Source organism: Pipra filicauda, unplaced genomic scaffold, assembly GCF_003945595.2.
Source record: "Pipra filicauda isolate LSUMZ 115617 unplaced genomic scaffold, ASM394559v2 scaffold645_size190756_pilon, whole genome shotgun sequence".
In the NCBI taxonomy this organism is placed as follows: Eukaryota; Metazoa; Chordata; class Aves; order Passeriformes; family Pipridae; genus Pipra; species Pipra filicauda.
The window spans coordinates 57244-83111 of NW_024104804.1; the positions used below are offsets into that span (position 1 = coordinate 57244).

Consider the following 25868-nt stretch of genomic DNA (forward strand, 5'->3'; position numbering starts at 1 on the left):
CAGAAGAAATAATTTGATTCCCTAAGCAATTACATGAATATCAATATTTTCACACAGCTCCCAACATCTGGCTAAATCATTGACAACAACAATACAAAGCATGTCTCTGACATCAGGCCCACAGCAGCTACTCATCTCTAAATCCTGTCAAGTTGTTAAGTCATTGATCTGAAGTGCAGGGGTACTTCTAGGACCAAGGGGTAACAAAAAGAGGATACATAGTCTAAAAACAATCCATGTCAGACATCACTAAGTCAAGTTTGTTCAGGTCCTGAAGCTCTGGAGAACAGAAAAGTTTATATAGAGTTGGAAATCATCTTGTCGTTCTTCTCCTGCTGAAAGTGTCACAAAGTTGTGGTTTGCACTAAAATGTTACATGGGATTTGGCTGAGGTTTTTTTCTCAAACCAATTACCTTGAGCCTGGAAGGAATTAAGATGTATGTGCCTGACAGTGAAGGACAGTAATGGTGTGATGTGTTTCGGTTGGAAGTGTAGAAGTGGTATATGGCAATCATTTAGCCTCTGTTCTGATCTCCTGCTGGTATAAACTTGAACTGAGTATCTTAAATTGAAATGTGTTTGTATGGTGTTTCCTGATGTCAAGGTTGTTGTAGTTGTATATAGGATTTTCTGCGCCTGCTTTCAGCTGTGATTCATGAAAGCCGGGCAGAGTCTGGGAAGATTAATTTGATCTTATTTAAAAACATACCCAATTACATTCTTACAGATTACCCAATGGCTTGGGTATTTGGGGATCTTACAGCAAATCCTGCAGTGAAAACTCTCTCCTTCCCAAAATCCACGGCCAAGTTGCAGAGGTGCTGGGTTTGTAGTGTCCTGACAATAGCCTGGGGAGTGAATCCCACTGCAGCAGAGCTACTTGGTCCTGGAGCCAGCAAATCTTTGCCTAGAGGGATGTAGTTCTGAAAATGAGCTCCTATTACTGTCCTGGCCCTTTCTGTGCCTTGCAGCTCAAGCACAATAAACTGATTAATTGTTGGGATGTATCTAGTGGCTACCATGCTGTGCACCCATGCTGGGAAGGGCTGGGTGTTTAATGATGACTTGCGCAGGGTTTTTTCAGAGCACCGATTCGTGAAGTGTATCTTAGTCCATCCTCTGGCCAGTTACACTGTTGTCCTGGGCATGGACCGGCAGGAGGGTAAGAGGAACCATCAGCTACTCTAGCTATCAGGGAGTTAATGCAAAAACAGAGGCTGGGAGTTGAGCAAAACCTCACCCAGGCACTCAACATCCTGGAGCCGGTGTTCCCGGTGACTCATCCTGGGTGGGAACAGCCTGGTCTTGCTAAGTCATGGTGTCATGCCCTCCCCAGGGCTTGGCAAAGCCACCACGACTCTCCCACAGCCAGCTGGAAGGATCCAGGCACAAGGCTGCCAATGCAGCAGTCTCACACCTTTGGCCTTCCACAGGTGTGCAATAAAACTCTTTTTGTAGCATGAGCCGTCAGACACATGAACCCAGCAGAGGAAAACCAGGGCCAACTCCATGGTGAGAAAGGAAAACTAAGCACCAAACCCAGAAGTACACTGGAAAACGTCCATAGCAGTGGTTCCTGGGACAGCTGATGACAGTGATTTGGCATGGTTTATCTCTGGTTAAAGTAGATGACAAGTTTCACCTCTGCTTTTGCTATGGCCCGGCGGGGAAATAAGGGATGCTTACTCAGGGTTTGTTACAGGTTTGTAGGTCAGTGAAAAGGTAAGCAAGTAAGCACTTTATTAACATGGCTTCCCCTTTATATAGGGGAGGAAAGGAACATTCTGGAACTGGAAGTGTGAACATGACATATAGGGAAAGAGAAGGAGGGAACTCGCCTTAACAGGAAAAACAAGGAGGGGTTACATCTCTATAAGGGATAAAGGGGAGAGGCATAACCTTGTGTGGAACATCTGCACTGTGGCAGCTACACAACCAATCAGAACATGGGGGTAGAAGGAACAAACAACCTCGGGGGATTTCTATAGTAATACAGGGGTACAAAATAGAGAAGTGTAACAAACACTATAACCCGTGCATTCATACAACAGTCCATTGTCTTTGATGAAAGTCCACTATGTTTAAAGGTCATCTTCTTCCTCCATGGATTCTTGTAATGCTTTCTTCCATCTCTGATACTGTTCTTTTTTGTGGTCATCAACTTCCACATGCTTTGATGATCTTCAACGAGGTGCCCTGTCAGTCTCTCCTCCCAGGTAACAAGTGAAAGGACAAGAGGAAACAACTTCAAGTTGTGCCAGGGAAAGGTTTACGATAGGTATGAGGGAAAATTTCTTCAGGGAAAGGGCTGTCCAGCCCTGGCACAGGCTGCCCAGGGAAGTGGTGGAATCCCCAGCCCTGGAAGCATTAAATAAATATGTGGATATGGCAACTGAGGACATGGTTTAACGGTAGACACGGTGGTGGTACTGGGTTGATGGCTGTACTCGATCTTAGAGGCTTTTTCCAGCCTTAATGATTCCATGATTCTATGATTCATGGACAACCACTCACTTAGCTCCCATGTTGGCCATCAGTAGGATGCAACGGAAAAAATTCACATCAGCTACAAGGAAGTGGCAGACAGAGGCTTTGTCATGGGCTGCAAGGGTGGATGAACAGATTATCCTTTATCAGAGGTGAGGGAGAAGCAGGAGAAAGAGGTGACAACCAAAATCCCTGGAACTCTGCAAATGCACAGCTGGCGTGGCCTAGAGCCACACTTGCCTAAAAGTTACTTGAGAATTATTGTTTCTTATCCTTCTCTCCGTGACAGGTACAGCCCTGGCAGCACATTTCAAAAAGCATTTCCCTACCACTCTTCTCCTTAATCCTGAAGATGAAAACTCCACCATTCTTCAGGGAGTGGGTCTCCAGTTGAATGAAGCCAAAATCTCAAAAATCTCAAAATCTCGTTACTTGGCATGCACACAGCACCGCTACAACGTAATATTTGGTAACCTACTTTTTTCTGGTTACCATTAAGATTCACATCAAGACTTCTTGATACCAAATCTGACCTCTCTCATAATTTCCCCCTATCAGCTAATGGATTTCACCTGGATGCAGAAGGCAGAGAACAACCCAGGTGGGAGCCCAGCCAAGGAGCAACCCAGACCCACTGTAGTGGTTTGAACCTTGTTCTCCCCAGAGGCTAAGAGAAGTGGTAGACCCCAAGGGGTGGAAACCCCTGGAAGTTTTGAAGTTCTGCCCAATGGGCGCTCCTGCAGAAATGTAAACATATCACAACCAGACCGGAAAAGAAGGGTTGTAGTTTGGTTGTGGTAGGAGAGGTGGCCATGTTGTAGAGCCACGAGGAAGGGGCTCTGAGCCCCTTGGGGCCTCTGGCCCCCTCCCAGCCCCTGGCTGGGGGCTGCAGGGACCTGGCACAGCATAAAGCTGGGCTAGGTGCCTGTAGTATGCCGGGAGATGTTTTCTCCATGGGCACAGAGCAGCAGCCGACGCTGACCAGAGAAACGGTGGCAGAGAGCCAGAGATAAGACCTGAACTGAAGAAGCAGCAGAAACAACATGCAGCACCGGAGAAAAGACTCCTGGAAGGAGAGTCGAGGAAAGGAGAGCCAGCAGCTGAGAGCTACAGAGTTCTTGGGGGTAAGACTGATACCAGATCCCCAAAACTCCTTTGAGACCTCCTGGAAGGAGGAAGATGATGGACTCGTACTTGAAAGAGCCTTGAAGTGCGACATGCACTGTAGAAAGGAGCTAGAGAGCTCCGAGAGGAATGCAGGGGGAGTTGACCTTGGCTCCCCCCTCGCACTGCTGCCACGGTGGCAGCCTGAGAGACAGGGCACAGAGGCCCTGCAAGAGATACCAGACCGTCACGAAGACTCCCCTGTGTCTTCGTGATATGACGTGGTGAAACCCCTTGTCTGGGGTTACGAAGCCCACGGAAGACCCCTCGGTTGTGAGGCGATGGGGCCGGGGGAGCTTGAATACCTCCCTCGTGGACGCTGGCAGAAAGCCAGCTATCAGCTGCTGCATGAGATGAGAAGAAACCTGCTGCCTCAGAAGATGCTGCTGTTCAGAGACTGGAAGGGATCTGTCCTTCTTTCCCTCCTAGACTTTTATTTGGAGGGGAGAAGAGATCTGATCCATTGTAAATATATATGTCATGGTAGAGATAGTTATGATCATGTGTATAATGTGATATGGTATTTATTTGTACAGTCATTGTAATATATTTCCCTTTCCCCCACTTTGGAGTCTGGTGTGTTTTGTCTGGAAAAACCTCTCTCACATTAGGTTGAGATGTGGGAGGGGGGGATGGAGCTAGGGAATTGGATTTTGGGACTATCTCAAACCATGACACCCACAGTCCCCATGGGGTCCAGATCCCATCAAAAAATGACTTTAAGTGGCATTCTGAGTGGTTATTCCTCCCTCTGCCTTGTCTCTTTTTAAAAGAACCATCATTCTCCAAAAGACCCTGAACACAGGGATAAAACCATGGCCAACACCATTTGCTCCTATTGCAGCCACTCTGACAGGTCACATTTTCCCAGAGTTTCTCATTAGTTTGCCCTAATGGCTGATGTGCTGCAATGTGAAATGGCCCAGGTGGGCTCTCCATGGCACAAAAAACTTCCGGGTTATATTAATAACACAAAATAAAAAGAAAGATGCTTTTTAGCAGGTCACTCCATCTCCTGCATTTGCAGTAATGTGTCTCTTCTGTTGGTTTATTTTTGTTGTTGGATATAATGCATGTTCAGACATTTCTTTTCCAACTTCAGGAATAAAAGCCTTCAGGAACAAAGGCTACAGAGACTTTCCCTTCTTCAGTGTAAAAGTTAACCAACTGCTGGTGCCAGCAGGGAAAAATCGATGAACCTCACGGAGCAGTTGGTAGCAAACAGGATGCTCAGAGAGAAGAAATGGTTAAAACCAGGCGGGGGGTGTTTGTATCCAGCATGGAATAAAACATACTGAAATGTCTGGCCACCTTGCAGGCACAGTGTGCAACACAGCTGCCTGAAATACAGTCAATTTTAGCAGCACCAGAATGGAAGAAAATTTTTATGGGAAAAAAGCCTGAATAAAGTGAAATGTTAAGGGTGAATACCATCTCTGCTGCAGCATGGCAATACTGTCACATCTCCTGCGGGGGGCTACTCAGGGATTGCCTTTGGGATTAGGCTTCAACGATGGCCAAAGATGCTGTTCCCACCACACACCACAGCTGCAGCTCAAAACTAGGTATGAGGCACTTAAAGATGCAACTCCACGACGACCTTCACCCCCACTGGTCTCCAGTACTTTCATTTCTTCACTTACAGCAGCTTTACAAGTTGATTCAAAGCCTGGAAAACTAACACCAGGATCTGTGCAACAGCCTCCATCCATCAGAGATGCAAACAAAACCATCAGGGAGCAGAATTCCAAGCAGAACAAAATCCAGAATTGTTTCCTCAAAGCAAGAGGAAACAGCACCTCCAAACATGCTATGGAGGTGAGTAACACAGTCGATTTTGCAGACATCTTAGGAGCAAAACACATCAACACTCTAACCCACACACAGAGTAAGAGATGGGTGAGGTGCCCAGGTCAGCAAAACTAAGTAGAGAGTCACTGGTGTTTTTACAATACATGAAAAATGTCATGGAATCGCAGAATTGCCAGGGCTGGGAGTAACTTTTAAAGGTCACAGGCCTTCCAGTATCCCAGGTTGCTCCAAGGCCTGCCCAGCCTGGCCTTGGACACTTCCAGGGATGATTTCTGTAGTGGGAGCAAAACCAATTGCACTAAAAACACAGCTCTTCCAGGAGGGAAAAATATCTGATGCAAATGACAGCAGAGCCAGACCCTGTGAACAATTGTCAGGGGTCACTCCAGCTTTAATCCCAGATCTGACACTAATTCTCCACGTCGTGGAACGAGTCAGTAAGTCTCTCCACCATGGAAATCATATTTAACCTACTTCTTTCAGGATGCTGGGAGGATTAGTGTTCATAAAGCAATCTGAAGATTAAAAATCCTTTAAGTACTGCAGTTTGAATCGAGCCTGACCATAACAAGAATGCCCGTAAAGCCCAGACACACAACAGGCTCTAATACACTTCTCTACTGACAGTGCTGCACAGGCTAAAGATGAGCATAAATACTGCATTGTGTTGTTAGTGATATAAAAAAATGCAATCATTTAATTACCGCTAGGCTGCATCCCTCAAATGCATCCCTCACTGCATCCCAAAAGTGATGAAAAACCAAGATGGTCTAACTTTGCCTTCAAATCAATAAACAAAAGTTGCACACTGCGAAGGTAAAACTCAGAGTGTTGCAGCATTGTAACTCAGAGAAAAGCCATCTATGAAATTTCCAAGCCAGGAATTGTTCCCATTTCAGTAGGATAACTGGAATTCGGAGCAGCATCACTGTCAAGAGTGGCAGCAACTTGTTTTACTTGTTTGCTTTAATTTGGGTTTTTAGAGTACCACACTTGGTATTGTTAGTCAAAGCAAATAAAAACCCACAACTTTGGGGTAGTTAGACTTTTCCCTCAGAGAAACCCAAGAAGATGTTATTCAGCATCCAGTCGAACAAGAGTGTCTAAGGACATGTTTTCTGTTTGCATTATCAAACATCAGCTGCAAATGCACATTTTATGCTGCAGCTGCTGGAGCCAGCAGTACCATAAGGACAGATTTTTGAGTGTTATATATTCATTTGAGTCTTTTTTTACACTGTATCTTTCATAAACAGCATGGATTATCCTATACAAGATTTTTTTGTCCTTTCTTTATGCAGATAATTTTTTTAATATAGATAACTTCTTTTTTATAGAGAGATAACTTTTCATACAGTGGCTTATACTGATGGGGGAAAATAATACTGTTTTCACCAATAACCTACACCCACATGGGCCACATCAGAGCTTCAAAATTCATTTTGGCCACAGAACTGCTGCAGCCCTTCCCCATCCTGGTACCATTACAACTGTAAGGATAACATTACACTGGAAGGCAGAGAAATCAGAGAAAGAAAACAGCAATATCCCACCTCGGCAAGGCCTAAGCCTGGTGTAACATCACTCATCTGCTGCAGGTGTCCCTGGGGGATGTTAGATCATGCAAGGTCTTACTCAAGAAGGTGCATCACAGATAATGTATCCCCCAGGGTCCGTCCTGAGCAGCTTTGGAGCAGATTTGCTCACACACAGCCCCTTGGGTTTTAGCAAAAAGGCAGAGAGAAAATATGGACTTGAATTTCTCAGTTGCTGGGAAAAAGCCTAAAAGTACCAGTCTGGCCCTGGATGGGAAAGGATGGGCACAAAGCACGATGCTCAAGGAGCAGGTACGGTGCAAATTAACCTCATCCTCTGCAGTGGTCACCATCAGCTCTGCTGTGCAGTGCTACTCCCTCTGTGCAACACTGTTTAACACACATCAATGTGACGTTTCCAGCGCAGAGATCAAACATCCCGGTGCAAATTAAGATGTCTTTGCAGAGGTCAGAGCTCTTTCATGCGACGCCCCAGCAGACCAGTCCCCCCTCCTGCGGGAGCCGCGGGAGTCCCGCCGGTCCCGGCTCATTAAAGTACTTTCTCCCCCCCAGTTCTCTGTGCAGCCAGCTGGAAATGCTCCTGCAACGGCAAAGAAAATCCCAAGAGCTCCAAGTGTCTGCAAGATGCTGAGCTGTCTCCAGTCTTCCCACCAATTCCTGGGGGCAGGCAGGATGACCTTCTCCCAGGATTTATGCTTTGCACACCGCGGCGGGGAAGAACACAAGCTCCTCGGCCACACGGAAACGGGGTCGGCAGCTCTTTTGTGCGCTGTCTCTAGGGAGAGCAAAACACACACCTGGCCGGTTTTCTCAGCTCTCTGGCACCCTGATGCTCTTTTCCGAGCTGGGATCGCACCACAGAGAACCCCTGGCTCCGACCCAACAGCCTGCAAGCCGCTGGCCCCTGTGGAGCACTACAGAGGGAGGAGGTTTGGTACAGCACCGTCCCAAAAATAACCACACAGGGGCAAGAATCATGTGCGATGCTACCCCAGCAGATCAGCTCTGGGGGCGCCAGGAGGGCAAGTCAGTTTTCTTCCACCCCATGGCAGTCCCAGAAAGATGGTCCTTCTGATGGACTTCATCGCCTCCACCATCATCAGCCACCCACTCATGGTTGGAGAAATCCTACACTGCCATCTGATTAATTAAATCGGGAAAGAGTGGGAAAACTCCGGAAAGAGATTTTTTCAGAAACCGGTTGGCTTTTGGGTGTGTGCTCTGGGTTCTCCATCCTGAGGCCTCCAGAACTGAGGATGTGGGATGGCAAGCAGTGACTGGGAGGTGGGCGAGGCCAATCACAAGTCTTTGAGCTCTGACGTAATTATGATGCTCATAAACACTGTTTTTAATGTTTAATTGTATTTGGTGTTATAGACTTCTTACCTCAGAGCTCCAACAGTTCTCCTGCATCACAGCAGCGATTACACATCTGATGTAGGTTATTATCACTCCTTCCCAGATGGTGATATTTCACACACGCACAATCATTACTCTCACTCAGGCACTGACCTTTCTCTACCTTAAGCTCTCTCATGCCAGTTGTGTCCCATTTATGAGTATTTATGATCTCTCTGTAAGGGATGTTTCATTCATTATTAAGTCTGCTAGCAAGTAGCACAGTTCTCATTCTGAATTGTCAAAAAGAAAAAAAAAGAAAAAATAGAATAAAAATTAAAATTAAATAAAAAATAAAATAGGATAAAATAAAATTAAATTAAATTAATATAAAATAAAATTAAAATAAAATAAATAAAATAAATAAAATAATAAAATAAAATAAAATAAAATAAAATAAAATAAAATAAAATAAAATAATGGACTAAATAGTTGGTTACTTATCCTCAGAGCATCTCTCTGTCCTCTCCCATAACTAGGCAAGAAAGACCAGAGGGTCACTCCTCCAATCCTTTGGAAACATCTGGAGTCCCTCCCAGTTTAATTTTTTTTTTATGTATATCACCTCTGGAGAAGAAAAGCAAACCCTGAGGTGTAAGACCAGCACCAGTATGTTTATGGCAACACTCTTCCAAAACCTTCTCCCCTCATCCCTATCCCACTTTTAAACCTAAACAGAAGAGAAATCCCTCAGTTTTACTCACTCCTAAATTCAAGGCTATACATTGCTTTTTGCTCTGATCCCTTTCTTAGACCAAAGCTTTAGTTTTGAGATGGTACCTGCTACAAGGCCCTGCTAAGTTGCAGCACAGCTCAGCCCCACAGCTCCCTGAAAACCCCCAACATAGTCTCATTCATCAGGAGACCTAAACCCTTCCCTGCTTTTAATATAACGCAGGATCCAGCCTTATTTATTGTGCCAGTCTGACTCCTCTTGCATCTCCGTCGGGGGTTAATCTCTCTTTTAACTCCTATCTGTTCTCTCATTGTACAGCTTTAAATCCTCCTGTAAAGCTTGAAATTTGAAGTGCTATCAAAGGACATCCCCCACCGTGCCCACATCCCTCCCTGAGTCTGTTTGCTTATGTGCAGGGTGGATGCTGCAATTCCTGCTCTTTTCCAGCTCCAGCATTGCACCCCACGGCAGGAAAGAGAGCAGTTGTCACCACACACACAGCCGCACTGGCACCTGTATCTCTGCAAGACACAGATACTTTGTCTGCTGCTGCAGGCGAGCAGTGATTCTTACACTTTGACATATGCTTTTGACAGTGCAATGCAAAGCCTGGGTACACTAACTTCCAATAAAAATGGAAAGCCACTACTAAACAGAGTAACCTGTCTGCAGTCCAAGTGTTTGGGCAGTTAGTGCCAGAAACAGCATGTGGGCAGTGGGGCTGAACAGGGGAGACATTCTATTTCCATATAACTTCTAATTTAGGAATCACACAGTAGATGCTGACCCTGATTTGAACTGCAGAGACAGGGGATTAATTATCTGGTACCCAGAGAGCTGCAGTTTAGACCAGATATGCAGAAGCTGAACTCACTCATCAAATCACTCCTGAATTATTTTTTTTATTTGTTCTGTAAGAACTATCAACAACACTACACCGTGAGGGGATCCTCACACTGAGAGGGAGGAAGATCTAGTCTAACCAACAGGTTACAAAAACACTTGCTTTCCCACTGACGTTGCAAGGGTCAGGTAAGCTCTGCAGAGCCCTTTCACGCTCCTGGAAAAACATTAAAATATTCTACATTTCCAGTTTAGCAGAGTTATACGTGAATCAGATCAAGATATTTGTGCCTGGCCACATGAAACAGTTCTGCAGACACCATGTATCTGTGAAAGCATCAGCCTGATAGATGCCCAAGGGAATAAAGGCTATGGCACTTCACCCAGTCCATGCTCTTAGGAGGCTTTCACAACTCCTTAAGTACCCCAGGTCTTTCCCAGGGTAAGACCTGAACACTGAAATTATTTTGTGTTATTATCTGACACAGGCTGCTGCCACATCACACCTGTTAGGAGGCCCACAAAATTGAGGTAATGTTCCTATTACCACAAGATCCAGATGTGCTAACGGGAAAACACACAGAATATACAGCAAGGGGGTTATAATACCTCCAATATTTGATTTATGATTTGAGCAAAGATCACCTTTACTACCTGCTCCCTGCTTTTGAAAGACGTTTGACAACCTTTGGAGAGCCCATTCTTCTGCTCCATTGCCCACAGCAGCGCTATTCATACCACATACCTCTCTCACCTGGTGCTGTTCAATTCTGTATTTTATTAAGTAAAATGCATGATTTTTATTTAAAAACAAACAAACAAAAAGTACACACAAAAAAACAAAACAAAAAAACACCAACCAAACAAAACAACAAAAAAAAAAAACAAAACAAACAAAAAAAAAACAACCACAAACCCCAAAGCATTATGAAACCTTACTTGGACTAGCAGCTCCCAACCAGTGCCCAGAGTGAAGCCAGGTGGGACAAAATGAAGGGACAGGGGCCAAAGAGAGCAAAGTCACACAAATATATTCACTGCTGAAGCACACTGCAGTGATTTTCCTAATAGACTCAGCTCAGCATCAGGAAGACAACACAGTGACCACACCAACAACTCAAGCTGGCTGAGAAAAGCTGGGAAGAAGAAAAACGGAGCTGCAGACACAAAGGGGAATATCTAACTAAACATCTAACTAAAGCTCCCAAAGGCTGGGAAGGGGAAGCTGGTGTTGCACTGTCACCATCCAAACTTTGGTCACCTCCATGGAGCTGGAAATAACTGATGGTACATTTTCATGGAGAGGGACACAGGTCAGGGTGAGAATAATGAAATCTTTAAGGTTGGAATAGAGCTCCAAGGTCATCAAGTCCAACTTGTGACTGATCCTCACCTTGTCACCCAGCCCAGAGCACTGAGTGCCACATCCAGTCACTCCTTGAACACCTCCAGGGATGGGGACTCCACTACCTCCCTGAGCAGCCTATTTCAACATTTAACAACCCTTTTCACTAAGAAATTCCTCCTGATGTCCAACCTAAACCTCTCCTGGCACAGTTTGAGGCCGTTTCCTCTCCTCCTTTCCCTTGTTCCCTGGCAGCAGAGCCTGACCCTGCCCTGGCTCACCCCTCCCATCAGGGAGTTGCAGAGCCAGAAGGTCCCCCCTGAGCCTCCTTTCCTCCAGGATGAGCCCCCCCAGCTCCCTCAGCCCCTCCTGCTGCTCCAGACCCTTCCCCAGCTCCGTTCCCTTCCCTGCACACGCTCCAGCCCCTCAAGGTCCTTCCTGAATTGAGGGGCCCAGATCTGGACAAAGGACTTGAGGTGTGGCCTCACCAGTGCCCAGCACAGAGAAGTGTGGAACAACCCTTGCCCATGTGTGGAAAGCTGCTGGTCAGGCTGACTTCAGACGAAAGGGAAAGTTTCAAAGGGAATTTTTGCTTCTGCCCAGAACAGTGACACACAAGGAAACCAGAGCTGCCACCGGGATTTGGGCACACAAGGGATCTTTTGTTCCTCTGTGAGAAAAGCAAGAACCAATCAGCCAAGGCACCAGCGGCTGTGCTGGCTCTCCCTGTGACCATGGCAGAGCTTTCAGTCTGCTTTCAGGACTGCAAACACCCCTGGCACCCCCGAAGGTGTAAAAGGCAGCAACACCCACTGCACCTCACCAGGACAGAGATCGTGACCAGGGGAGGAGGTGGCTGCGTTGCCCTGCAGGTAACGTGTGACCCAAAGCACTCACTGCTCTGAACCCACAGCCTCAGCTGTTAAAAATCACCAAATGATCCCTCCCTCCACCCTCCCAACGCTTGACTCCACCACCTCCAGTAGCAGACTTGCTGCAAATTAACTCAGTGCTGTGTATTTTGCTTAAAACAACATTCTTTCAGTGAATTGAGTGCATTTAGTCTCACGCTGGGTATGCAGGGAGTTTCTAAAGAGCTGGTCAGTGCAAAAATTAGAGGCTGTCACATATGAATTTTAATCACTTGCCTTTCTTTTTGTTTAAGCTGTTTTACATGCAGGTGCTACAAAGCAACTCTCTACAAAACATCCTCCTCGGGTAAAAGCTCATATTTAAAGGGGAGTTTTAACACGTGCTGAAATAACTGTAAGTGTTCAGATGCTTTGTGAACTACTTAGACTCAAAAAAGGGATCAGATGTTGCTGTACACTCTCTGCAGCCCCTTTATCCCGCTCACCCACGTCTTTTTTTCCTTCTTTTTAAATTGGCATTTTCTGATGACGGGACAAAACCAAACACGGGATCCAGCAGAGTCCCCAGTCCCATCTCATGGACACTATTGGCTTGAGGCAGGGGAGAAGGCACAGGACTTCACTAACACTTGTGCACCACCAGTATCTTAAGCTCTGCCCTGGCACCCTGTCTCTAAATGGCCATGGTATACTAGAAGCTCAGAGAATTAAAAATCTAATTACCTCAATTTTTCTCATTTTACAGAGAGTCTTAGATTTTGTGCCCTTTTCCCTTGCCATCTACTCAATCCCATTCAGTCACCTCCACTGTGCCTTTCCAGTGTGTTCTGGGCCACTAATGAAGCTAAAATATTCAGAAGAATCCAGAAGACTGTTCTTCTGCTCTCAATCACATTGCAAGTTTGACCTTCTGAGATGGAGAGTTTGAATTTTTTTCCTGGTCTATAGGATGCACCAGACATAATCCAATTGTTTAAAAGCTCTGACACTGCAAAGGAAGTGAGGTTTTTGCACCAGTTCAGGTTTAACATGCTCACAAACCTCCACCCTGATGGCTGAGCTGCCCAAGCACCCATGGCCCACCTCACGTGTACCCCAATTGCCTAAAGCTGAGCTGCAGGCAGAAGGCATCCCACAGAGTCAGTATTTCAGTTTAAAAAAAGGCAAAAAGAAGTCCTGTTCAATGCCCTTCATCCATCACTCATGAGCCCTGCCATCCACACACCCTGTTCAAGCAGCTCCACCCCTCTCCCTGGAGCACTGCAGAGGGAAAAGCTCGGATCAAACTGTGGAAAACACAACTTCCACCCAGAAGCTTTCAGATTTAAAATACAGTGTGCTACATTTTAAGGTACATTTCAAATAAACAGGTAGATTCCTGTAATCCACATCCCAATCTCCTCTCAGCCCCGTTTGAAACACTCTTTTGTACCCAAACCCGCAATTACCATAATAACAGCCCAAAACAGCAAGCACTAGAGGAGCATTGATCAGTGAGGATCTTATTTAAGAGCTTTGAAGGTGGTTATTTTCCTGTCCTCTTGAAAACAGAGCAGTCTTAACCACCCAGAGGCAGCAGTTATCAATTATGAGTTGCTTGTCAAAAGTAGCTTTATTCTGACAAGAAGGAAAGCAGAGTCAAGCATCTTTGGCTAGAGCTTACTGTTAGCCCACTGCCTGCAAAAATACACAAACTTCAGTTTCAGAAAAGCCTTATATTTTAGACACCTGCCCAGGAAAATCCATGGGTCCTGTCCATGTTGGTCAGCAAAGCTCTGATATCTTCTAAAAAAACCCGTGCAGCTTGCTGCTCAGCCTGGACTCACACAAGGACAAAATTCTAAGCCTTCCTCTTCCCTTTAGACAGCTTTCCAAATTCCTGAACCCTTCTCAAAGCAGATCTGCCCAAAGCACAAGCACTCACGGGAGTGAACTGCACTCAGTTTGGACACAATCCCTCTGATGTCCACTCACGGCAGTGCTCCTCCAGATGCATTTCTGGATTGAACTCTGGCACACCATTGATTAGAAATGCATCCTAACTCACCACTAAAGCCCAGAAAACAGGTTGCAACCCTTGGAAAGTGGTTCAGTGCTTACTCTTGCTATTAAAAGCCGGGGTTGTACAAAAATCTCAGCTAATCCACAAGCAAACATAAACACACTGTGAGAGTCCTGACAACTATAATAAAATGATCCCTGGTGCAACAACTTTCAGCTGCCTCCCAAATTCTCTTTTAGATCGTGACTTATCTGCTAAGAACAAAATCCTACATCTGTCTTCAGCAACACAACAAACACAGAAACAAATGAAGTAGAACTCCCACCACATCCATCTGGTGAAGACACTGCTTTGAAAGATCCATAAATACCCCCAAATATCTGCCAGTCACCTCCTGACTCAAAATCACAACGGCTCCGTAAAAACAACTAACATTAGCTCCTGGGTTTAGCTGGATTATCTCACCAAATTATCTGAAATGTGGTTTCCTCCAAGCTATTAAACATGACATTTGCAGAGTGGTTTGAACCTGTTCCAGGAAGCTCACCCAAGCAGCAGCAGGAGAAGGATCCCTATCAGAATCACGGCTGCACCAAATCCCTGAGTTCCTGAGGACCACAGGGATCCCCATGAGCCCAGCAGCCTTGGAAAGCAATGACGGGGTCCAGCCAGCAAGTAGAATTCCACAACTTCCCTTTCACTGCACAATTCCCGCGTTTAATTGCATCTTTTCCCACTTTGAGCACCCACTCACCTGGCCATCTGCTTGTAGGCTTCCTCGGCCACTGCGAAGATATGGGGATCCATGTCCCCCATGTTTTGGCCACTGTATGCATAGATGGCATCTTCTTCATAGATTGGCAGCTCCTCGTATGGGTTGATGGCCACAAGCACGATACCTTAGAACAGATAAATAGGCAGGTATATCACAAACCAAGCAGGGAGTTAATATTTCAGGCTTTTCAGGGTGTGCATTAGTTGTTTTGATCATTTTTTTCTTTTAAATATGATGCTTGAAGGGAAAAAAAAAAGATGAGAATTGAATGGGGGAGGACTCCTGATTCTTATCTCAGCATCTCCTTTTAAGGGCTACGCTTTCATAGCAAGGCAATAAGCTCCCATACAGCTGCACAGGAGGCCTACAAAACTAGTGATAAGAGCAAAAATTTATAATAACTTACATTGTGTGAAGCCAGGCTTTGCAGAAGGAGCGAGGAAAGCTAAATAGAGCCTGAGCGATCACTTCAGAAAAGCAACCAAAGCTCTGCTAGACCCAAACAAACATGCTGGGGGTTCCCCTGGCTTAAATCTCAAGTGAAAGCTCATAACAAAGAATGTACCCGAAATCAAACTGATACGCATAAATCATAGGAAAGGAATGCCAGAGCCTGCATTAAAGCTTTAATGTCTGCCTCCTCTCCAGCTCTAGGAATGCTGTGCCTGCCCAGAGGAGGCAGTGAGCCTTGGAATTAATGAGAGGCAGAGCCACCTGTGGTGTTCCCTGTGCGCTCGAGGGAGCTGCCCTGCATGTAAGCGCTGACAAAGTTCCACCTCTGAAGCACCTTCAGGTTCTGCAGGTTTAAACCGCTACTGTGAGGGGCTCTGGGGAGCAGGTGGCTGGTGGGAGTGGGCCCCAGCCAATTCAGGGCTTGGGCACCCTGAAATTACAGCGGAGCACGGGAACCCTCAGCTGGCAGCGAACACCAGGAGACGTGACTTCACCCCGCCGTGGGAGGCAAAGGTCAGCGACATCACCTGCCTCTGCAGGACATTAACCCAGCTGCTTCACCTCCCTGTGCCCTCCTCCTGCCTGTTTGCTTCCTGGTTCTGTTGGGGGCGTGCCCCAATTTCCCTCAGTCACCAAAAAACACCACGCAAGCCAAGCTGAAGGGCTGTTGTTACCCCAGATAAGCACTCTTCCACCCTTCTCAACCACTTTATAACCAGAGCACGGGGTATTTTGTACCCACGCAGAGCTCTGTAGCTAAACCTACACTTGCTAAGCCCAAACCCCTTTATCTTCATTAATGTGATGCTGTGCTCAAGGTTATCATAAACCTTCACGAGAAGCTGCACAAATGAAACCTCACTGATTTTGGATGGGAGCAGGTTTGCAGCTGACTGAAGGCACACGTGCAGCTGCAAAAGGCTGCAAGTTATGCCAGCAGTCCCACATTACACATCATTAAACACTGGGAGGAAAGTCACCACTACAACAGCCACAGAGGCTACATATTTCAAGGGAACTATTTTAAAAAGTCACCTCCTCCTGCCAAGCATTTCCTCAACAACCCTAAACTGAAACACTTCATCACACACCAGGCCTTGCCCTGCCATGCAAGTGGTCCCATGGATTTTGCTGAAATCCTGCAACTCATCACAGGACAAGGGGGAACAGCTTCAAACTGACACAGAGCAGGGTTAGATGGGATTTTGGGAAGGAATTGCTGTCTGTGAGGATGGTGAGGCCCTGGCACAGGTTGCCCAGAGAAGCTGTGGCTGCCCCTGGATCCCTGCAAGTGTCCAAGGCCAGGTTGGATGGGGCTTGGAGCAACCTGGTCTAGTGGAAGGTGTCCCTGCCCCATGGCAGGGGGTTGGAACGAGAGGAGCTTTGAGGTCCCTTCCAACCCAAACCATCCTGGGATTTTATGAACTGCCTTCTTCCTTTTTTTGGATTTTTTTAAGTTGCAATTTGTTGCTATTTATTCACAGGTAACTGCAGTCCTGAATAGCTTTGGCAAGCCACCCGCCCCAAAAAGGACAAACCCAAGTTCACACCTGCCCTCCTTCCACCTTGAATTCGAGGCTTATATGACTCCCAAAGTCATTAAGAAAAGGAAGGAAATAAGAACACAAGAAGGTTTTTTGCAGTCTTTCAGGAGGAAAACCCACTATGAACATTTCTCAGTTGGATCACTCTTTCTGGCATGCTGCTGTTCTTTGGTGATTTGCTATATCCTACTTTTTCCCTGGGGGGGTTGCCAAGCACACAAAAAGTTGGCCTCAAACTCATCTGACAAGATGTTCCCACCAAGAGTTAGAGGAAACACCAGCTGCTGTGGAACTGGATCAGCTGGACCATGAGCTCAGGAAGTTCACAGTGCACCAACCCTCAAAAACCACCTGTGGTTTTACAAACTAAAGCCTGCTGACACACACTTGTGTCTCCCACCCACCCCAAAATCACAGTCCCCAGACCTTCCTCGTGCTGCAGCCTCTGGCTTGTGATCTCAAGGGGTTTCTCTGTGGACCCACAGCTTTCCAGGAGCTGAACCTGTGGCCTGGACACTCACCGCAGTACGTGTAGACAAAGTTGCTCTCCAGGAACCTGACTTTGAGGTTGTGCAGGACTGCAGGCTCGTGCAAGTAGCTGAGGGCTGTCAGGTCATTCTCTCTGACCAGGATATCTGGATTGCATAGGAGAGGCAGCTCATTTCCTTGGAGGTCAAGACGATATTCGTAGAGCTGAAGAGAAACACATGAGGAACATGAGAACACAACAAACAACAGCTCCTTTAATATCTAATAACTTATCCAAGCATAACTCCAGTCTGATAGTATAAAATACTTACACATCCTGCTCTAAATGAAATTAAAAGCCCCTTTATGCTACATGCTATAGGGACCTGGATGATGCGCTACCAGGTGACAGGTCATCCTTCTGGTAAATGGCTTTGAGGTGGCCAACCAAGGTCCTGGAGTACCATGATGGTCCACAAGCACCAACCTGAGCATATCTGAGTTGTTTTCAGGCCAACCTTGGGGCAAACAGCCTTTAGCCAGCTCTGAGCAGTAACAGGCACCACACAGACAAGCACAGCTTCATCTGATCTAAGCACCTTCATGCTCTTTGAAAAGCAGCCTCATTTCAAACTAGACCACGTTCTTACCATCAGAACGATTTCTCAACTCATTTTTAATTCAAGTTACTTCCATACCCAAAACCTGACACCTCTTCAGGCAGAGAGGACATGGAGAATCATGGAGTCCCTGCTGCTTCGGTGTCTGAGGAGCCAGTTTACGCTGCTGAAGTTACCATATGGGCAGCCTTATGCTATTTTTGACTCATCCCCAAGTGAGCAGCAGAGCCACCAACTAAAGAAAAACTGTAATTTATTTTTTTTTTACAGTGGAGGAAAAAATTTTTCCTGTGATGTTAGTTCCCACAGGGTGCCTCACAAAGGGGTCCTGATGCTCAGGTCCCAGCAGAAGGGAAGAACCCCAGTTTGCAAGCAAAAGAGCACTGGAACACTGCCCATGGAAACAGCACAAGGAAAGCTGACCCAAGTGCACGAGGACGGGGTCTCTCAGCACGTCTGACAACCTCAGGCTGGTTTTATTCTCCAATTCCATGTTGTCAATGCCAATTTTCAAGAGTTTGCACTCAGTCTCACATCTTAATGGCAAACACACCAGGGATGCCTTGTGATATTTAAAAGTCAGCTCTTCATTCAGAGGGAGTACTCTTGCATACAGAGCAGAGCCAGAAAACACAAAACCCATGAAAATTCACTTAAAGCACAAGGACAAAAGAGAAGCATTAAACTGTTGGGTAATGCATGTTGGCTGTCAGGAACAAAAGGCTTTCAACAGCTTTGAATCCCCTGAAGATATGTATGCTGGGTATCTCCAATCTGATGGACAGGAGTGCTCTCTCCCTTTCCTAAAGCTTTTCAGTCCAACATGACTCAGATCCAGGCAGGGCTTCATACAGAAGAGAATCAAACAGGGTGCTCCCAGAGACCTTGGGTGTCTTACACAACCCCTAAATGAGATGTTCCACATCTCACCATGACAGTGACATGCTTATTAAGCTACTACCTACAACACCTAGTAGTCTCTTTGTACTTTAATGTTGCTGATACTCAGCTCTTGAGTAGACCTTGCAGGATTTCTTAGCCCCTTTGGTTTCCAGGGAAATATCCAGATTAAAGATAGGGAAAAAAACCCTCCCAAGCACTAGAACTGCTGGAGATCTCAACCAGAAAAGAAGGATGGAGGTTGTAGCACTCAGAAATATGAGCAGACATACTTTGGCAGCCTGAGCACAAGAGGTGGTAGGAAGGAGCTGCTGTGAATGAGATGGGCACCCATCTGCACCCAGACACCCATCTGTGCCCAGCTCTGGGGTTCCCAACATCAGAAGGTCCTGGAGCTACTGGAGTGATAACAGAGGAGGCCACAGAAATGCTCCGAGGGCTGGAGCCCCTCTGCTCTGGAGCCAGGCTGGGAGAGCTGGGGGTGTTCACCTGGAGAAGAGAAGGATCCAGGGAGACCTGAGAGCCCCTTCCAGGGCCTAAAGGGACTCCAGGAGAGATCAACGTGGACTTGGGACAGGGGATGGAGGGACAGGACAAGGGGGAATGGCCTTAAGATGAAGGATGGTAGGTTTAGATTAGATATTAGGAAGAAATTCTTGGCTGTGGGGGTGGTGAGGCCCTGGCACAGGTTGCCCAGAGAAGCTGCGGCTGCCCGTGGATCCCTGCAAGTGTACAAAGCCAGGTTGGATGGGGCTTTTAGCAACCTGGGATAGTGAAAGGTGCCCCTGCCCGTGGCAGTGGAACTGGCTGAACTTTAAGGTCTCTTGCAACTTGGTGCCTGGTGCTTCCAAGGAATAGTGGGGTGGCTTCTGTGCATCTCCTCATCCAGATTTATCACCATGGAGGGTAAAAAAAGCACCTCCAAGAGTAGGATCATCCATCCTTTACCCTTCTCCAAAGCTGCCCTATGCTGGAAGAGCAAACTGTGGAGGACAACAAAAGCAGACACAGCTGAGCCAGGAAAAAGCCACAGCACCAAGTCCTGGGCGCAGATTCCAGCATCACTGAATTTCTTTGCAAACCTGGCACATTCACACACTGGCAACAGCCTGTGCTTGCCCTGCTGTGAAAGAAAAGCTGTTTTGATGAACAGCCTCATCAACCACATCTCATTCCTGTTCTCCATCTGCCCATTAAGCAACATGGTCAAGATATTCCCCAAAGTGTCGAAATGGTTGGCTGGCAGTGGATGTGGATTACTTGCCCTCCTTGGAGCATGTTCAATTTGAAGTGCTCTTTTATGCAACAGAGCAGATCATCTTCTAGACTATTGAGTAAACCCTACCTGCTCGGTGAAGAAGGTTGGTTTGGGTGAAATTCTTCATGAAAAATGTATTTATTCTTCCTGCTACACCAGGCACCTCGTGGTGGGTACATAGCACGGCTGCCCCCTTTCCATAAACCACCCAAATCTGCAGCTGATGCAAATGCCATGGTTAACTTCATCTGCAATTCCTTGCTGTCACCCAAAGTCCCACTCCGTGAGCTTTTTGTGCGGAACAGAAAGCAGCTGCTTTTCCCCAGCCTCCATCCTGCTTTGGGAATGATTTATTGCTGGCTGCGTGTGCGTTCGGAAGCAGCGCTTGCTAGAAAACATCTACATTTAAATGAGTTTTGTGGGTCTTGCCTTTTAAAACCCATTTGTTAAAAGTAAAATGGAGGTAAAAGAGAGCTTTACATAAGATTATACTTAAAGAGAAAAACAAAGGCGTGGAGAAAGCTGTTACACAGCAGTCAGTTCTGTGCTCTGTGTGATTTTTTCATCGGTACCCAAGGTTGAGTAGATGCCACCAGCCGTGCTCTTCACAGTTTGTTCAGCAGCAAAGAGCGTAAACTGGTATTTCTAACATATTGCTACTACTAAAAAAAAAGAATACATTCTGATATCACAGACTATTACAAGTTTGCCAGGGGATGAAAAGAGATGATGGAGGTCAAGGGCTTTTCTCACAACCTACTTTAACACAAGTGTCTAGGGAGGGAGCGGGCAGGGAAGAGTTGGAAGTGTTGAGGCAATAAAACACATTTTAAACTGCTTCACAGAAACTATGAGATGGATCAGGCTTCTTCACACATTAATTTGAAGCTTTAAATTACTAAAAAGAATAACGACGTTCAAAAGCTTACAGTTTCATCTTCAAGTTTCAGCTGGAGGCTTTTATCTCCCTCTTTGTAATCCTTGACAATTTCTGCTGATCTCCAAACTTCATCAGGGTCAGGAATCCAAACCCTAGTGTACTGTAGAGGGAGGGGAAGAAAGAAAAAGTTTAAATATGAGGAAACCTCAGGAAATTAAATGAGAAATAAATTAATTCTCTATTAATACAATCCCACACTCATTGTAAAGTCAGTGCAGCTAAACCAATGATTTCAGAAAAAAAAAAAAAAACAACATAAATTCCAGTTTTAGTTTTTAAAAGTCTGGTTTTCAGTCAAGCTTCTCCTGGATGAGGTGTATGCTGGCTTGTTACTAATCTGACAAAGCAAGGTAGAGCCTCGAGGCAAACATGGAATTTAATTTCCCTGGGAAAAAAACAGCCTTCCAGAAGCTTTTATGAAATAACACAATTCAGCCCCAGCAGACCATACGCCAGGGTGTATTTATTTTGCACAGAACAGGACAGTTTGGTTCCCACAGAGCAAGCCCCCACCCAAACCCACTGCCATGGAGCAGGCAAAAGACGACACCAATGCCAGCTCCTTCAGTTGGAGGCAAACCTGCAAACAGGCTTCAGGGCTCCAGGAAAATGCAACATTTAACCTCTTTTGCCACCAAAATCCCCAAGGCAGACCTGCACAGCCCAGCCAAAGTGTGCGTGAAGGGATAAAACCCAAGTGTGAGCAGCACACTCCGGGCACCGCACCTCCTGCTAACGAGGTTTAATTGCTTCTGTGATAAAGAGATTCTGCCCAGGCTGCATAAAAACATCCCCTCGTGCTCAGCAAGTAGCCACTGCTGTGCTGAGACCTCCAGGACTTCTTCTGGGAGCTGGGACAAAAGTCCTGCAGGCCAACCAGAAACACATTCACCTCCACCCGTGGGTCTCCCCTTACCCTCTACATCCGCCTTTCTTTTGCCAGAGCAGTTTTCCTGCACACAGTGCTGCCAGGGCAAGGTCCTGATAACGAGGAACCCCAATTTGCTTCGTCTTTGCATCACAAATCAGGCTTTGGTTGCTGGCCACGGACCCACGAAGCCAGCCTGATGCTGGACTCAGACAGCCCAACACAGGAGGCAATGGGAACACCTCAATTGTCACTAATTTATTGGCATTTGGGGGGCATGTCTCCCGCCTGTTGACTGAAATAAGAACCGTATAACCTTATTCTTACTCCAAACACAAGGGGTTGGGGGAGATTCCAGAAGATCCAAAGCACCGGAGCATCAAAGGTAAGTTTCGGCCTTCACCTTAAAACCAAACCCAAGCACATGACGGCCAAGTAACATTTTGTAGCAACCCACCAGCTAAAACAGCAGCGGCATCCATCTGACAGTCCGCTCTGCAGCTGAAAAGCAATGGATTTTTTTATATGTATCACTTGTAATTATTTTTAGAGCTGCTCAATAGCTACAGCAGCAGGAACCTTTAGATGTTATTGGAGCTACACAATTGTATTGCCAGAACAGCAGTTTTATCATGAAGCAAATTAATAAATAAATAAATAATCCCCCCCCCCCTTCATCACACCACCTCTAGATCCCATGAGCCTTCAGTGCTCACCCCACCACGAGGGAGGGAGGCTGCAATGAGGAAGGGGCTGGTTCAGGACCCCCAGCCCAATCTCCATTGTCCCCTCCAGCAAACAAAAAGAGCTGACACATCCCTGCAGCATGGCCAGGAACCCCATCTTTGGCTGGCCCTTGAAAGAAGAAGTAGGTGCAGCTGGCGAGATGACAATGCATCACTCATCCTTCCTCACCTGCTTCTCCAGACTCTGAGACTACAGAAAGTGCTTTACAGACCGTTCCTGCAGCTCTCATCCCTCTGCAAAGCACTTTGCCTGCTCTTTCATCTCCACCACTGTGGATTCATCCAGTGCCAGCTCTCTCCTGGCAGAAGAGAGATTCAGACATGCTCTAGAAATGCCCAGAATAGCCAAGGATCAAGATGTTCCCAGCTCAAGGCAGCTTCAAAGACAAGATGTTGCTGGTCTTGCCAACCTTGCAAATTCTCCACCTGTGCACAGGGCTAGGCTGAGCCACGGACCTGCCTGGACAGGCAGGTGCAGACAGAGACACGCTGACCCCAAAGCAACCCAAAAACCACAGTGGTGCTTGTGAACGTTTCGGTAAATGAAATTTGGGTGCACCTCCAGCAGCAGTAAGAGGTCACAGTGGTCATCCTCAGCAGTTCATCACCAGCCATGGCCAGGAGCCACCCAAGACTCAGGTGCCACAGGAGGCTCTGAACTGCTGGTAGAGGGTGGCAGCTCTCAGCATCCACTGCCCAAAACCCAGTGGTGGGAGACCTCATACCCCATCAGCCACCCTGACCAAAAAAACCACAGAATTTTAAAACTGATTTTCCAGGACTTTGTGTATACACACATGTGCAAGGGCTCACACAGTACGGGGGGCAACAGGACAGAGATGTTTGCCAGGTCTCAGGAGCCCCGGGGGTCTCTTGGTCCCTGGCTGTGAGATTCCAAATGTGATCAAGGTCTCCACGCTCCAAGTGCTTCCCATCCTGCTAAACAGCCAGGGGCTGCTGGAAGAGGCTGCTATGAATGCATTTCCCCAAGCATCTATAATGCTGTCCTCTCGCGCGTGCACACACACGCACCCGAGAAGGGGAAGACTTATTACATTTGTTTTGTTGTGCTTTTTCACCGTCCTCCCCTCCTTGCTGTGCTCCAGCAGAGACACAAGTGCTCAGCCCTCCAGGCAGGGCAGGCTGCTGTACAAACCCCCACCCAAGCCTTCCCTTTGACCCGTAAATCCCAAATATGTCCAGCACAGCGCTGGAATAAAAGCACTTTGTCATTGTTACATCTTTACAAGGAGAGCTTTAATTAAAACCTGACGAGGCTTGGAGGCAGCCCATGGTGGGGGCACCTGGAGCACCACACTCATCCCTCCTGCATTCCCTGCCTCCAACCTGGTCCCTCCAAATATACACCACATATTTGCCAATTAAATCCATAGAGATAGAGCCACCAGGTCACCAAAACCAGCAACCCTGGCAGCTATCCACCCAGGCAGGAGGAGAGCATCCCTGTGAACCCCTACTTCCATAGTCACACCTCTAACACAATTATACCACTCCGTATCTCCGTATGCCATGTGCTGGCTTTGTGAGCTTTAACAGCCTCCTGGTCTTCTGCTGGAGCTTGTTATAAAGGAAAAAGGCAGGTGGATCCATCTCAAAGCACTGGGAACAAAGGATTAATTGACTTTAGGCTCAGCACACACAACCCTGGGCAAACCACTTAACGTCCCAACACTCCAGTATCTCCATCCATTTTCTCTTCTTTTTCTTTAAAGAAAAACATTTTCTTCAATCCTCGAGGATGCCTTTAAATGATGTGTTAAAATTAACTGGAAATAGCTCTGCACGTTCAGCCTCTCAAGGAAAAAAACAAAACAAAACAAAACAAAAATTCTGGTTCGCTTTGGGTCTTTTTAAACCAGATCCCAAATAAAACTAAAGCCATTCAATGCTCTTGAAGCCTCATGCCTTATTCTACTCAGCTTAAGCAGAAGCTTAATAAATTCAATCTCCACCTCTTGATTTGATTTAGATTTTAGCAGGCTGCCACTGCGGATGCAGATTAAAACCAACATTAAATTAGAAGAGGCAGGTCGTGTTTTACTGTTTTGAAGCTCTTGGTGCTGGCCAAAGGCAGTCCCAGCAAGCTCCAGGCAATGTGCTTGGAGGATGCTCCATAAAGGGATGTTGGTCTGCATAGAAGGAGTTACAACTGTGGGGACAGAGTATAATTTTCATTACATTAAGAAAATTGTATAATCTCTCATTATGCAATAAGTATTAAAAATTAGCTATCTCGGTTTAGTCTGGGCTGTTTGGTGGTTGCAAGTCTTTATGGCAAGCTTGAAGTCAGCAAAATCCATGTTTATTATGATTGGGTTTTAATCCCCTGAGTTATTTCAGGAATGGCAATGCTCACAGCTGACCCTGGGAAGTTTTCATTGCTCCTGAGTCAAAGGCATTTTGCCGGGGACAGTCTTCCAACAAGCTGCAGACAGAGGGAGGGCACAGCAGAAAACCCACAATACTGGCAATACAACAGCACCAACCACCTCACAATTAGGAATTCAGTAATAGAGATTAAGATACAGGATCTCCTTACAAAGACTTCCACACTGGTTAAGCAAATCTTATGAAAGGACTCTAGTAGAAACCACAGACAGTGATTTGTCAGAAACTTGAAGGTGAACACGGAAATGTCAACTAGAACGAGGTGGAAATTGAGACAAACCTCTGTATATTTTTCTCTGTAAAGCAAGCACTCTTCCACCTTTACCCCTTTGTAGCGGTCTTATTGCCATCCTCATTCTGTATTGTTCAGTGGCCCAAGTATTGCTGGATGCTTTTGAAGAGGGAAAAAAAAAAAATGCATACAAAAGAAAAACCAGCATGAGCTTCAGCCCTGGCTTCCCAAGAATACACAAACAGCACGTGAATGGTTAAGCAGCTTACACTGAAACAGTCCAATAACTACTCCCCCCCAGCTCTCACAGGCTATCTGTTACTAAGATCAAAGTTTCCCCAAACTGTGCTCTTCCCAAGTAAGAGGAAAGCACAAGCTGTACTTTAAATTAAAACGCTGTCATACCACACACTCTGGATGTAATTTTCTTTCCCTTACTTTTTCTTTAAACTAGTATTAAAGATCCCTCCACAGAGATCATTTAAAGAGGATCTTGCAG

General features: G+C 46.3%; 1 protein-coding gene across 1 annotated transcript in view; it reads right to left on the reverse strand.

The window, feature by feature from the left end:
- Positions 1-25868, reverse strand: part of LOC120324665 (unconventional myosin-Vb-like) — a gene marked incomplete at its 3' end in the record, with an annotated part of 106069 nt that overhangs the window by 56393 nt on the left and 23808 nt on the right. The window contains exons 2-4 of the mRNA XM_039388403.1: positions 21104-21214; positions 17450-17621; positions 14911-15055 (exon numbers count right to left, since the gene is read on the reverse strand). Coding sequence (XP_039244337.1) covers positions 14911-15055; positions 17450-17621; positions 21104-21214 — 428 coding nt within the window. The remainder of the gene's footprint in view (positions 1-14910; positions 15056-17449; positions 17622-21103; positions 21215-25868) is intronic.